This window comes from Orycteropus afer, unplaced genomic scaffold, assembly GCF_000298275.1.
Source record: "Orycteropus afer afer isolate SDZICR_OR568_19922 unplaced genomic scaffold, OryAfe1.0 scaffold00054, whole genome shotgun sequence".
NCBI classification, from domain to species: Eukaryota; Metazoa; Chordata; class Mammalia; order Tubulidentata; family Orycteropodidae; genus Orycteropus; species Orycteropus afer.
Genome location: NW_006921641.1, coordinates 11791065 through 11805711, shown reverse-complemented (window position 1 = coordinate 11805711; position 14647 = coordinate 11791065). Strand labels below are relative to the sequence as shown.

At 40.3% G+C, this 14647-nt stretch overlaps 1 protein-coding gene across 1 annotated transcript in view; it reads left to right on the top strand.

Moving 5' to 3' along the window:
• The window catches only part of LOC103195293 (solute carrier family 4 member 1 adaptor protein), a 68450-nt gene extending 60860 nt beyond the window's left edge, over positions 1-7590 (top strand). Inside the window, exons 12-14 of the mRNA XM_007938828.2 lie at positions 2449-2516; positions 4339-4408; positions 7541-7590. Of these exons, the coding sequence (XP_007937019.2) occupies positions 2449-2516; positions 4339-4408; positions 7541-7590 (188 nt within the window). The remainder of the gene's footprint in view (positions 1-2448; positions 2517-4338; positions 4409-7540) is intronic.
• Positions 7591-14647: the final 7057 nt, after the last annotated feature.

Genomic DNA, 14647 nt, shown 5'->3' with positions numbered 1-14647 from the left:
TCCAACAAATCTTGGACAATTTTCTCAGTGGTTTTATTTTTCTGTTCCTGTTCTGGAATTCCAATGACCCGTAGGTTATTCCTTTTGATGGTATCCCACATGAACCTTAGGGTTTCTTCATTTTGTTTTGATCTTTTTTTTGATTGATGCCTTTCCAAAGAAGTATTCAGATATTTGTTTTCAGTGTCATTAGTTCTGTCTTCTATTGCATCAGTTCTACTCCTTTGCCCTTTCAGAGTGTTATCTATTTCTGACAATTTCGTATTAATCTTCTAGATTTCTATCTGTAGATTTGGAATCATTTCTAATTTTTCATTTATTTTGTCATTTTGTTCTTGTATTTTCTTCCAGAGTTCTTCTAGGTTTTTGTCTGGGTTTTCCTTGGTCTGTCTCTCAATCCTTTGAAGATACCTAAATTCTTTTGAATTCCTTTTCAGGGAGTTCCAGTGCTGCTTCTTCCTCAGGTATGTGTTTTGGGTCTGTATCCTGGTCCCTTGTTTCTCCTCCTTTCTCTTGCTTCTTTGTGTGGACTGTGATGCTCTGTTGTCTCCAAGGCATTGTGACGTTGTTATGTTTATATTTAATTGGTGATTATATGTTGGAGTGACTTGCCCACAATTTTAGTTTTCTTTGTTTTGTTTGCATGTTTTATGTCCAGGCAGGGTACTGTGCTGTGCTCCTCTATTCACTAGTTGACAGCACTTATACACTCACCACCTGTCTCCTTTCCTATTGTCAGCCTCTTGTATGTCCTTGCTGACCCTGGCAAACAGAGCCTGTTCTTAGGTCCCTGGAGTCTGAATGAGAATGCTATCACTTTAAAATCCAAAATGGTTGCCACTTGTAAACATTGAAAATAGCTGCACCCTTGGTCACTTTAAATATCCAAAATGGCTGCCATGTGTAAACAATCAGTATGGCTGCACCCCCCGGACAGCAGAAAGTCCACAGCTCAGGTTGTCTCCCTCCTTGCTGTTTCCCTTCCTATTCATAGGCCACCAGAGAAGTTGTCCCTGCAGCCCTTGGTGACCAAGACTGATCTTTAGGTCAATTCTCAGGTCCCAGCACCACTTGGAAATATTCAGGCTGTTGGTCTCGTCAGAGTAGCTGACAGTCCGTAGCTCCAACCATCTCTGTACTTACTGTTTTCATTCAGGTTTTTCCACTAGTTGGTGCCTAATCCACTTTTGTATGTTGTTGTTATTTGCCGTCGAGTCGGCCCCGACTCACAGCGACCCCTCCTTGGGTTTCCGAGGCAGTATCACTACGGAAGTAGGATTGCCCAACCTTCCACTTCTGTATAGTGCCTTTTAAAGCTCAGGGTTCCAGGATTATCTTCTGTATCTCTGTCAATTGGTTTTTCTTTTCTTTGTTGAAGAGTGTCTGTGTAGCTTGTCCATCTACTCCTCCATCTTACCAGAAGTCCCTCCGTTACATTTTTGACAACTTTCAATTTTTTTGGATTCATACTTTGTACATTCCATGTTCTAATGATTAATGGATGTTTGCAGTTGTTTCTTCTCATTTTGAGTTGTGCCACATCAACAGATGGAGATCCCAGAAGCGCTACTTTATTCATATCATTAAGGTCAGCTCTACTCTGATGAGGCAGCTCTTTCTTAGTCATATCTTGAGTGCCTTCTGACCTGAGGGGCTTATCATCTGGCACTATATGGGATGGTGTTTCAGGGCTATTCATAAAGTTGTCCAGCAATATATCAGACAGTGTTTCACTGCTATTCATAAGGTTTTCCCTGGCCAATTCTTTGGGAAGTGGATGGCCTCTTCCTTCTTCCGAGTCTGTCTCAGTCTGGAAGCTCCGCTGAAACCTGTCCACCATGGGCAGCTCTGCCGGCATTTGAAACACCGATGGTACAGCCTGTAGCCTCATAGCAACACACAAGCCACCATAGTACAGCAGACTGACAGACAGGTTTGTCTCCCTTAGCTTCCTGCCTGGGGGTTTCCCTCCTACCTGTTCTGGCCCTCAGCTGGCTGCTGCTTCCTGCCTAGGCTCTCTCTCCTGCTTATCTGTTCCAACCATTGGCCTTGGCTGGCCATGCAGAGCCCTCCCAGTTTTACATCTCCCAGAGTTAAAGAGGTGCCCATCATGGGAGTGATTCCAGAAAAGAAATTAGATGAAACTTCAGCTAGTAAAAGATCTCTTTCTTCTGGTTTTGCCAGTAATGGCAAAACTGTAGAATAATAAAATCAGCCTCATTTTTGCAATCTTGTAGAGTAGCCATAGGGTTTGAAAACTCATTACTATTTGAAGAGAAATGTCTGTGTTATTCATATAATGTTTACTGTAGTAGAAGAAGTTTTTGAGAATTATTACTGATGTGTTTTATTTGATAACTTTAATGTTCTCTTAGGAGGAATTTTTCCTTTATTACTTTTTCTAAAAATAGCTACTACTCCTTTTTTTCCCTTTGGAAAAAAAAATAGCATTAAAGAATGAATGTGAGAAAAGCAGAGATGAATTGAAGAAAAAGAGAGCTGCTGGTCCAAGCAAGGTAAGTAAAGATGCGTCCCTTTGTCATGGACCACATCCAGAAGAAGGAATCTTTGAGGATTTAGCTTAACAGAGTTCTCAACTGCTTTATATAACCCCCTCTTAGGAGCTCTGGTGGCGTAGTGCCTAAGGCATTTGACTGCTAACCAGAAGGCTAGTGGTTCAACCCACCAACCACTCCTCAGAAGGAAGGTTGGGCAATCTACTTCTGTAGTGATATCACCTTGGAAACCCAAGGAGGGGTCATTATGAGTTGGATCTGACTGGACGGCAATGTGTCCTAGAAATCTGGGCTTTCTTCTATTTTTTCTAAATTTTACTTAATTTTGTGGTTGTTGAGAATATAGTCAGTAAAACATATACCAATTCAATAGTTTCTACATGTATAATTTATGTACATGGCATTGATTACATTCTCTGAGTTGTGCAACCATTCTTACCCTCCTTTTCTGCTCCCTCATTAACATAAACTCACTTCCCCCTAAGTTTCCTCTAATCATTATTAGTCATTATTTACAGTTTCATACACTAGAGATAGTTATTCAGAGAACATAAAGCTGAAAGCAGACCTTTTTAAAAAAAAAAACAAACTAAACTATTGTTTAGTTTTAAGATGTTTTAGGGGACATTTTTGGTTTAAAGTTTAAAGACTATCACAGGGTGGTAATTTCATGGATTCATCCACTCTCTATGCTCTGGAAAGTCTAGAGTCCATGATAGTTTGAAATTCTGTTCTGTATTCCTCCCATTTGATTGAGATTCTTCTAAGGAATCTTTAGTCAGAATGTTCAGTAATGTAATAGCCAACCACCATCTGGTTCTTCTGGTCACATGGCAAAGGAGGCAGGTGGTTTTACAGGCAATTAAGTACACATTCCATACCTTCCTCCTATTCCTGACTCTTCTTCCTCTTGCTCCAACTAAATAGAGACCAGTTGTTAGGCCTTGGATGGCCACGTGTGAGCTTTTAAGACTTTAGGCACAATGAAGTAGAGTGAAGTAGGAGGTAGACCAGAAGCACTGAACATGTTATTAGGCCAGTGAATGGAGATGTCCCATGAAACCGTGACCCCATCAGTTAGTGCATAAACAACCTCAGCAGCTATTCTTTTTCTCTCTTTTATATTTAATTTTGAATTTTTGTGTTTTGAATTCTCTCACCCTAGTCTCCATCCACTGTGTTCCCTATAACTGCCTCTTTTATTAGTTTGTGACTCCTCCTTCATATCTTTGTATGCCATAAAAGGACATTTATATTACATTCTTATTTTCTTCCTTTTATTGTACAAAAGGTAGAATATACTGTACTCTCTCCTACATCTTGTTTTTTTCACCTATCCTGGAAATCATTTTTTCTCAGTACATCAAGGGCCTTCTACTGTCTGGATGTACTTACTTAACAGTTCCCCACAGATGGACACTTGAGGTTTTTCCAGTTTTTCACTATAAGGACAGTACTGTGATGAATAATCTGTGTATACATAATTTTGTATGTATACAGTAAATTCTCAGAGGTGGGATTTCTAGGTAAAAGGGAAGGCCAGATTGCCCTCTATGACGTTATTCCATTTAGTGTTCATAGCAGCAGTGTCTTAACTGCCGCTTTTTAAAGGCCTCACATCACTCTCACTGGCTGAAAATCAGCTTGCTGAGACTTCATGGAAAAAAAATTCAGAGAAAGAATGTTCCTCTAAGTAGTTACTTATGTCATGATCATTAATGGAAACTGTTCTATGTTAGTTTTTGTTTGCTGGCAGCCATGAGGGCAAGAATTCTTAGAGTTGAAACTATTTTGAATAAAATAAGCCATCTTTTATTTGCAGCTTCCACCAACACTTTCCTCCAAATATCCAGAAGATGACCCAGACTACTGTGTATGGATCCCACCTGAAGGTAGAGTGTTTCTACTTTTCCTTTTTTGCTTTGAACATTTTATTGTGGATGAGTTGGGTGAAAGTTTACAGAGCAAATTAATATCCATTCAACAATTTATATACATTTTGTTTCATGACACTAATTGCAATCCCCTCGATGTAACAGCAGTCTTCTCACTTCTTCCCTAAGTTCCCCATTTCTATTTGTCCTTTTTTCCTGTTCCTTCCTGCTTTCAGAATTTTGTTTTGGGGCAGATAATTCCCTTTTGCTCTGGTAAGGTTGATTGTTCCTTAAGACTGTTATTGCTCACTCTTTAGGCCTGTCTGTTGTTTGGCTGAAAGGTGATCCCTGGGGGTCCTTTAAATTTTATTTATTTAAATTTTTAATAGGTAATATGTATTCAAAATTCACAATAAGAAAGTTAACAATAGTATGTAGTGAAAATTCTTCCTCCTAGGGGAACAGGTAGATTAAAAGATCTAGAGACATATCAACTAAATGCAATCCGTGGACCCTGATTGGATCTTTATTAAAATAAGTAACTGTTAAAAAAAATCATGACCCAGTCAGATAAGTTTGAACACTGGCTGGATATTTGATGATACTAAGAAATTGTTAAGTGCTTACTTTATAGAAATAGATATAGAAGTGTGTACAGTGAGATGACTCTGGGATTACCATAAATAATCCAGTGTGGAGGAAGAGGGAAGGTGGGGAAGTGTGAAGAGATAAAGGAGGAGCAGTCATGTGCTGATATTTGTTAAAGCTGGATGATGGGTACATGGGAATTTATTATGTTTTTCTCTTTTGTATATATTTTATTATTTTTTAACTAAAAAATTGTCTGTGCCTCATCCACCCAGTTTTTTTCTCTAAATACAACCAAATACTATCAATTTATTTCATTTTTTTAAATTGTGATTTAGGTAAAAGTTTACAGAGCAAAGTCATTTTCCACACAGTAGGTCATACATGTTCTGTTTCATGACATTGATTGTAGTCCCCATAATGTAACAGCTCTCTTCCCACTTCTTCCTTGTGGTTACCTTTTACCTGTGTCCTTTCCTATGTATTCCTGCTCTCTGAGTTATCTCCCTGTGCAGATACTGCCCTTTTGATCTCTCATGGTTGATTGTTCTAAAGGATTGTACCTACCTGGTGTAAATGTTCACCTTATGTACCTGTCTGGTATTTGGCTAGAAGTTAAGCCATGGGAGTGAGTTCAATTCTAGGCCTGAAGTGTGACTAGGGGCTATAGTCTCAGGGGTTTCACTAGTCTCTATCAGACCCATAAGCCTAGTCTTTTTTATGATTTTGAGTTTTGTTCCACATTTTTCTCCCACTGTGGTAGCTAAGTTTGTGTGTCAACTTGGCTGGGCTTGTTGAGTGTCTGGCCAGCTGGATGTAGTATTCCCCATGATGAGTCTTGTAATCAACTCCATAGTAGAATCTACTATGAACAGCTGAGTAGCTGCCTTAGGGATGTGTTCTGTTTCCTGTATATAAGGAGAAGCCTTGGGAATGGTCTCTAGTTTATGGCACACTTGATAAGCGTGGGACTTTGCATGGACTTGAATCAATGGGCTGCCAACTTGTTTGGTGACATTGGGACTGTGCCTTTTTACTTGTCAGCCTTGGGTTTGTCAGCCTCAGCAGCCAGCAGCTGTCTGAGTGAAGAAAAGCCTCCAGATTCAGTGGACCAGGAGCAAGAGGCAGAGCTAAAGCCCAAGGTTGGGGGGTGTGGTAGTTATGTTTGTGTGTCAATTTGGCTGGGCCTGGTTGAGTGGCTGGGTAGCTGGTGGTAGTTATTCTACACGATGAGACTGGCAGTTAGCTCCGTGGTGGGATCTACCATAAGCAGCTGAGTAGCTGCTTTGGGTATGTGGTTTGCTTCCCGTATATAAGGAACAGCTTTGGGAATGGTCTCTCTCTTATGGCACCTTGAACCCTGCGTATAGCCGTGTTGTTCAGCAACCTGCCATGCTCTGCTGACCTTGGGACTTACAATGGCCTTGAATTAATGGCCTGCTGCATGATTTGGTAATATTGGGACTGTGCCTTTTTACTTGTCAACCTTGGGCTTGGCAGCCTCAGCAGCCAGCAGCTGTCTGAGTGAAGAAAAGCCTCTAGCTCCAGTGGGCCAGGAGCTGGAAGCAGAGTTGAAGCCCAAGGCTGAGGGGCTTTCACCCAGCCCCTGTAGCTTGGCACTTTGAATTCGGACTTAAAGCCTCCAAATTGTAAGAATAAATTCCTGTGTTAAGGCCATCCCATTTGTGGTGTATTCTTGTCAGAGCGGCACTAGATAACCAGAACAAGGGGCTTTCACACAGCCCCTAGAACCTGGTACTTTATACTTGGACTTAAAGCCTCCAACCTGTAAGAGAATAAACTGTTTGTTAAAGCCATCCCATTTGTGGTATCTTCTGTTAGAGCAGCACAGAGGTAACCAAAACAACTACAAATTATTTACAATTTTTAGAGGCTAGATGTCTGAGTTCCAAGTGCCAGGCTCTAGGGGTCAGGTGAAAGCCCTCAACCTTGGGCTTCAGCTGTGCCTCTTGCTCCTGGCCCCCTGAAGCTGGAGTTCTTTTCTGTGGTATGGATATACCTTTGCTTATTTAACCAGTTCCCTTGATGAGCATTTATGTATTTGCAGTCTTTTGCCATTATAGACGACTCTGCAATATGTAGAGTCTAACATATATAATTTTGCAAATGTAGAGGCGCATCTGTACTAAAATATTCATAAAAGTTAACATGATGGATCAAAGGCTCTGAGCATTCTTCAGATTGTCACATTGCATTTTATAGAGATCACTGTTGACGGTCTTACGTACGCCACCCTGAAGCAGTACGTGAGGTGCTGGTTTCCCTATATGCTCATTATAGGGCACTTTTTTATGGATTGCCTTTCTAATATACTTTGTAATTAATTAGTAGAAACATAGTTACTAGAAAAATTTCTTTTTATCTGCCAGTAAGGAGTGAAGAAAGGACTGTTTTGAGCTTGTATACAAAAAGTAAAAATTTTTAGCACAGAAGAAAATTCTTTATCTGTTTACTTCTGGCCATTAATGTGTAGATATTTTTTCTCCTTGACTTTGAAAAGTTAATGTATTTCTTTCTTTCTTTTTATATTCTCTAATCTAGGCCAAAGTGGTGATGGTAGGACCCATCTTAATGACAAGTATGGCTACTGATTGCTTCAGAGTCCCAAAAGAAGATTCTGTGGACCATGTGACCTGGGATATTTGGGATGCTGTCAAGTGGAGTGGCCAGAGAGGCAGTTAAGATGATCACTTGTAAAATCTGATGACCTGCCTTTTCTTCTGGCTCTTGGCTTCCTAAAGTTATCTACCCACCCAATTCTCCTGAATTTTTTATTTATAAGTGTTTGTGTATGTATGTAGAAAAGGAACCATATATTTTGAGAATAACTAAAGTGAGAGAAGTGACCCTATTAAATTGAGAAGGCAAAGATGTCTCTAATGTTGATTTAAGATCACAAACTTTTTCATCAAATCTTGCTTACTATGCTTTTCATGAGCAATAGACTACTTCCAGAATTAGGCTGTAGAATTCACAGATGTTGCTTCCTCAGATAAGTGTTCAGATGTAATGAGATCTGTGCCATAGATATTACCCTGGGTCTCCCTGTCATGCTGGGAACTAAAAATAGATACACACTGGGGCTTCCTACTCCCTCCTCCTATAATCTCTGCCAAGTTTGAGAGCAGACTCTGCCCCATCAGTATACATGAAGGACCATTGCACCACCTTATATACCCAAGGACCAGTCCTGATAAAAATGTTCCTGTGAACGTCAGTGTCCAGGACTCTGACCCATCAGGTTAGTCATTCTTCCTCCCATACAGAGAGCAAATAAGCTCAGGGAAAGAAAAGCTGGATGTGTTCTGCCCAGTATGGGGCTTCTCATCTCTTTGGAGAGGGGACTGTATGCACCTTCCTCTCTGGAAACAAACAAATTCAGGAAGGTGTCTTGTCCGCCTGACTCCTGCCCTCGTTATAATGCCTCACTTCCATAGGAAAGGAAAATCTCAGAGTGGAGAGCATTTGGATTAGGCCGAAGGCAGAGCTAATCAACAGGCAGAGGAAATGCGGTGCCCCACTAGAGAGTACGTGAGGATGAAGCTTTCCTGATAGGGATTATACAGTACACACAGAGGTGGGCAGGAGGCAGTAATAAGAAACTTCAGTTACCCTTTCAGATGTAGTATGTCTAGTCTGTTAAAAGTGTTAGGGCCTTAACACTTAAATCTCAAAAAAAATGTAGGAAAAGGGAGGAAGTGGGAAGAGAGCTGTTACGTTACAGGGATTGCAATCAATGTCATGAAACAAAATGTATATGAACTGTTATAAGGAAAATGAATTTGCTCTGTAAATTTTCACCCAAATCACAATTAAAAAAAAAAAAATAGTAGATATTATGAGAAACTTATTGAGGACTTCATGCACACTAACAAGGAAGAACTGGTTGATGCTGTAAGAAGTGATAGGAATTTGGGGGCAGAGTGACCGTGCCATGTTGGATTGAGAGAACAGTGGACAGAAATTGGAACCAAATAGTGCAGTGGTCTTCAAAGGTAAAACTATTCCAACAAAATACTTAAAACAGATACAAATATACCTGTTTTGGTTGAAGGAGGGCATTGGGGACACACGCACACACACACACACACACACACAGGTCCTCTTCTCCTCACTATACCCTCACAATGGCCCTGAGAAACAGTAGGGCTCCTGAGAGCACAGTCTGAAAATCACTGCTTTAGGAAAGCAGATTTCTAAATATTCTGGGGTGAGTAGGTATGGCCCCATATTTAGGGACTCTGAAAGCAAGTAGAACGCCATGTGCCAAATTGTAAGTGTGTAACTTGTACAGTTAACATCAGTGGTCAGTGAACTTGATTCAAAAGACCTGCACATGAGTCTTAGATTCCTTCTACTAAATAGGAGGCTGACTTAAATCCCCTGAGCCTTAAATCGGTCTTTTGTGACGCAAGGACAGTAATGCTTTATGCTGTCAGAACTTCAGCATAGGACCGGATGAGGTAGATGTGCCCTATAGGGCCGTGTTGAGTCAGTGTTGTTGTTTCTAACCACAAAAAAGGGACAAATCCTGACATCTGGGCCTGGCTTTCCTCATTTATGAGAAAGGAGACTGGATTAATCAGCAATCCTTCACCTTGGTTGCATACTGGAGTCACCTGGGAAAATCACCCCAGACCAGTTTAATCGGAATCTATACAGTGATTAACTCCAGGCAGTTCTCATGTGCAGCCTCTAGTGCACAGTTGGCAAACTTTTCCTGTGAAGAAAAAGTCAGTATTGTAGTCTTTGCAGTCCATATAGTCTCTTTGTCTACTCAACTCTGCCATTGAAGCATGAGAATACCTACAGTCAATATGTAAGCAAATGAGTGGCTGTGTTCCAGTCAATATTTAGTTATAAAAACAGATGGCAGGTTGGATTTGGCCTATGGGCTATGTATGGTTGGCCAACCCCTGCTCTAGACTAGTTAATTTTCAAAGTCTTACCTGGCTCAAGATGTTCATTACAACATCAAGATGAAAATAGGTAAATGGATCCTAGCAGTATTTAAAAAGTAGAATGGCTAAGATTGGATGATAAATTGTGTAGAGGTGAAGGGAAGAAAGAGTGGAGGATGATTCCTAGATTTCTGGCTTGTACATCTAAACACATGATGGAATCATTCATGGAAGTAAGGGGAATGCTGGAGGTTGACGGGGATGGAGGTGGAGGAGATCAGAAGTTCAATTTTGGACAAGTTGGGCTTGATGTCCCTTTGAGACATCTAAGTAAAGTTGTCAAGAAAGCAGTTGAATATATAGGTCTGGATCTCAGAAGAGAGGCTGGGGAACAGTTGCTGTCTTCACTGAATGAAATAAGAGGAGTGTATCAGCAGGCAAAGTGAAGAGCAAAGGGCAGGCAGGGATTTTGAAGGTGGACCCCAGTCTTGGACAGCTGATCTTTATGGGTACTCACTTAATGAGGGGGAAGGTAAAGTATGAATATCACAGTGAACAGTATTACGGAGAGAAAAAGCAAGGAGTATGCATCTTTTCATTTGTCTACTGTAGGAATTTTCTCGGGACCTAAAACTCACCAAAACTTTCTTCTCTTAACCACTTTCTATGAACAACAGTACCTAAGATTTATTCAGTGCCTCCAGCGTGTCAGGCACTATACTAAGTGCTTTGGATAGATTCCACTTAATCTTCAGAATAATTCACTGAAGTAGATACTGTAATTTCCTTCAGGTAGATGGTTGAAGAAACTGAGGGTTTTGAGGTTAAAACTTGCTCAGGGCCACTTGGTAGCCTGTGAAGCTGAGACTGGAACCCAAGCAGTCTAATTTCTGAGTCTGAGCTCTTAACCCCCACAGTGTATTGCCTTAATTTTAAAAATATTCCTTGCCTAATTAAACAGACCTCACAAAATACACTTTATCCTTTACATTAATAAAAATATTTTTATTTACTAAAACTAATTTAGTCACATTAGGATATTTAGAAAATAAGGAAGAAATGAAGCATAGGTAAAAATTAAATATACAAAAATCTTAGCATCATCATAACTCAGCCACTGTTACAATTCTGTTTATTTCAGTTAGGGGCTGCACCTTCATTTTGAAAGCTCATTAGCTATAATCTGATCTCCACATCATAAACACAGGCCTTGTCATTGTGTTGTACAGGGAGGATACCGGGACCTCCATCCTGTGGCTCTGTCACTTTGTAGCTGAGTAACCCTGAGCAAGGTATGAGATTGAAAGGGATCTTCAAGATCACTCAGGCCAACCCCCTTTATCTGTAGGTTGAAGAAACAAAGGCTCTCTGGGGTTGTGGCTCACTCAGAATTCCAGTTACTGTCTCGCAGCCTCAGTATAATTAATAATACCTAGGAAGGTTGGGCAATCCTACTTCTGTAGTGATACTGCCTCGGAAACCCAAGGAGGGGTCGCTATGAGTCGGGTCCGACTCGACGGTACATAACAACAACAACAAGTAGACAGTAGGCTTTCCCTCATCTGGAAAATGGAGATAAAAATGTAGACCTTGATTATCACCAAGGATGGCTGAGAGGGTCAAATAATGTATTTGAAAGCCATAACTTGCTATGCAACTACTGAGGTGTGGTCTACTCCCTTTGCTACTTTTTTTTTTTTTGTCTTTCTTTATACCCTTTCCCCTGTTGGGTTGAAATGATTTTCTGTACTCCCGCCCCTCCCCTTCAGGTGTGGAGTCAGGGTTACTACAAGCATCCCAGAGGTCTCTTTCAGACTTCCAGCATATAGTTGGCTCCTGATTACATTACACTTTCAAAATTTTTAGCAATATATACTTCTAATGTGACATTATTTTTAGGAATATCCAAGTTCCTTAAAATGGGTCACTATTTCATGCATCTTTGTAGGATCCCTAGATTTTGTTTTGTTTCCTTGGCTACAGAACTCACCAGAATGAGTAGAATTGGGTGATTTGACTTAAGGGCAATAGTATGTATCTGAAGGTAAGCAAAAAAGATGAGATGGGTTCTTCTTGTTGTTAGGGGCCGTTGAGTTGGCTCCAATTCATATCAATCCTATCTGTGTACAACAGAACAAAACACTGCCGATCCTGTACCATCCTCACAATCCTTGCTGTACTTGAGCCTATTGTGACAGCCACTGTGTTGTCAACCCATCTTATTGAAGGTCTTGCCCTTTTTCATTGACCCTCCACTTTATCAAGCATGATATCCTCCAGGGAATGGTCCCTCTGCCAGCATGACCAAAGCAGGTGAGACAAAGTCTCACTATTCTTCACTTCTAAGGAGCATTCCAGCTGCACTTCTTCCAGAACAGATTTGTTCTTTCTTCTGGCAGTTCATGGTATTTTCGGTATAATTCACCAACAGCATAATTGAAAAGCGTCAACTCTTCTTCAGTCTTTCTTACTCATTGTCCAGTTTTCACATGCATATGAAGTGATTGAAAATACCATGGCTTCGGTTAGGCACACCTTAGTCTGCAAAGTGAAATCTTTGATCTTCAGCACTTTAAAGAGGTCTTTTGCAGCACATTTACCCAATGCAATACAACGTATGATTTCTTGACTACTGCTTTCATGAGTGTTGATTGTGGATCCAAGTAATATGAAATCTTTGATAACTTCAGTCTTTTCTCCATTATCATGAGGTTGCTTATTGGTCCAGTTGTGAGGATTTTAATTTTCCTCATGTTGAGGTATAACCCATACTGCAGACTGTAGTCTTTAATTTCCATCAGTAAGTGCTTTAAGTCATCTTCACTATCAGCAAGCAAGTTTGGGTCATCTGCTTATCACAGATTGTTAATGAGTCTTCCTGCAATCCAGATGCCATGTTTTTCATATAGTCCAGCTTCTCAGATTATTTGCTCAGTATGCAGATTGAATAACTATGGTGAATGGATACAACCCTGATGCACACTCTTCTGATTTTAAACCATGTAGTATTCCCTTGTTCTGCTTGAACGACAGCCTCCTGGTATATGTACAGGTTCCTTATGAGCATAGTTAAGTATCCTGGAATTCCCATTCTCCTCAGTGTTGTCCATAATTTGTTATGATCCACACAGTTGAATGCTTTTGCATAGTCAGTAAAACACAGGTAAACATCTTTTAGCCAAGCTCCATCTGATACTAGCAATGAGATCCCTTGTTCCACATCCTCTTCTGGGTATCAGTATACTGCATTTTTGAATTATTTTCAGCAAAATTTTACTTGCATCTGACATTAATGATACTGTTTGATGATTTCCACATTCTGTGGGATCACCTTTCTTTGGAATGGGTACAAAAATGGATCTCCTTCAGTCAGTTGGCCAGGTAGCTGTCTTCCAGATTTCTTGGCATAGATGAGTAACTGCCTCCAGCACAGCATCTGTTTGTTGAAACATCTCAGTATTCTGTCAATTCCTTGGGCCTTGTTTTTTTGCCAGTTCCTTCAGTGCAGCTTTGACCTCTTCCTTTAGTACCATTGGTTCTTGATCATATGCCACCTCCTGAAATAGTTGAACATTGACCAGTTCTTTTTTGTACAGTGACTCTGTGTATTCATTCCATCTTCTTTTGATATTTTCTGCATCATTCAATATTTTGCCCATAGCATTCTTCAGTATTGCAACTTGAGGCTTGAATGTTTCCTTCAGTTCTTTCAGCTTGAGAAATGATGAGCATGTTCTTCTCTTTTGGTTTTCTAACTCTAGATCTTTTCAAATCAAAACCAAACTCACTGCCATCGAGTTGATTCTGACTCCTAGCAACCCCCTGTGGGTTTCCAAGGCTGTAAATCTTTAAAGAAGTAGATCACCTCATCTTCCTCTTGTGGAGCAGCTAGTGGGTTTGAACTGCCAACCTTCTGGTTAGCATCCAAATGCCTTACCCACTACACCACCAGAGCTGGGTCTTTGCACATTGCATTATAATTGACTTTGTCTTCTCAAGCTGCTCTTTGAAAACTTCTGTTTAGCTCTTTTATCTTGTTATTTCTTCCATTTGCTTTAGCCATTCTCTGTTCAAGAGCAAGTTTCAGAGTCTCTTCTGACATCCATTTTGGTCTTTTCTTCCTTTCTTGTCTTTTGAATGATGTTTTGCTTTCTTCATGGATGATGTTCTTGATGTCATCCCACAAATCATCTGGTTTTTGGTCATCGGTGTTCAATGCATCAAATCGTTTCTTCAGATGGTTTCTAAATTCAGGTGGAATATAATCAAGGTCATAATTTGGCTCTCATGAACTTATTTAAATTTTCTTCAGCTTCAGCTTGAACTTGCATATGAGCAGTTATTGATATGTTCCACAGTCAGCTCCTGCCTTGTTTTTGCTGAAAATAATGAGCTCCATCTCCTCTTCCCACAGATGTAGTCAGTCTGATTTCAGTGTGTCCCATCTGGCAAGGTTCACTTGTGTAGCCACCATGTCTGTTGTTGAAAAAAGGTATTTGCAATAAATTCTTTAAGGATATGGAAAAACCAATCACTAATTTTATGTGGAAAGGAAAGAGACCTCGAATAAGCAAAGCACTATTGAAGAAGAACAACAAAGTAGGAGGTCTCACACTCCCAGATCTCAAAACCTACTATAAAGCCACAGTAGTCAAAACTGCCTGGTACTAGTACAATGACAGACACACAGACCAGTGGAACAGAATTGAGAACCCAGAAATAGATCTATCAACCTATGGTCAGCTGA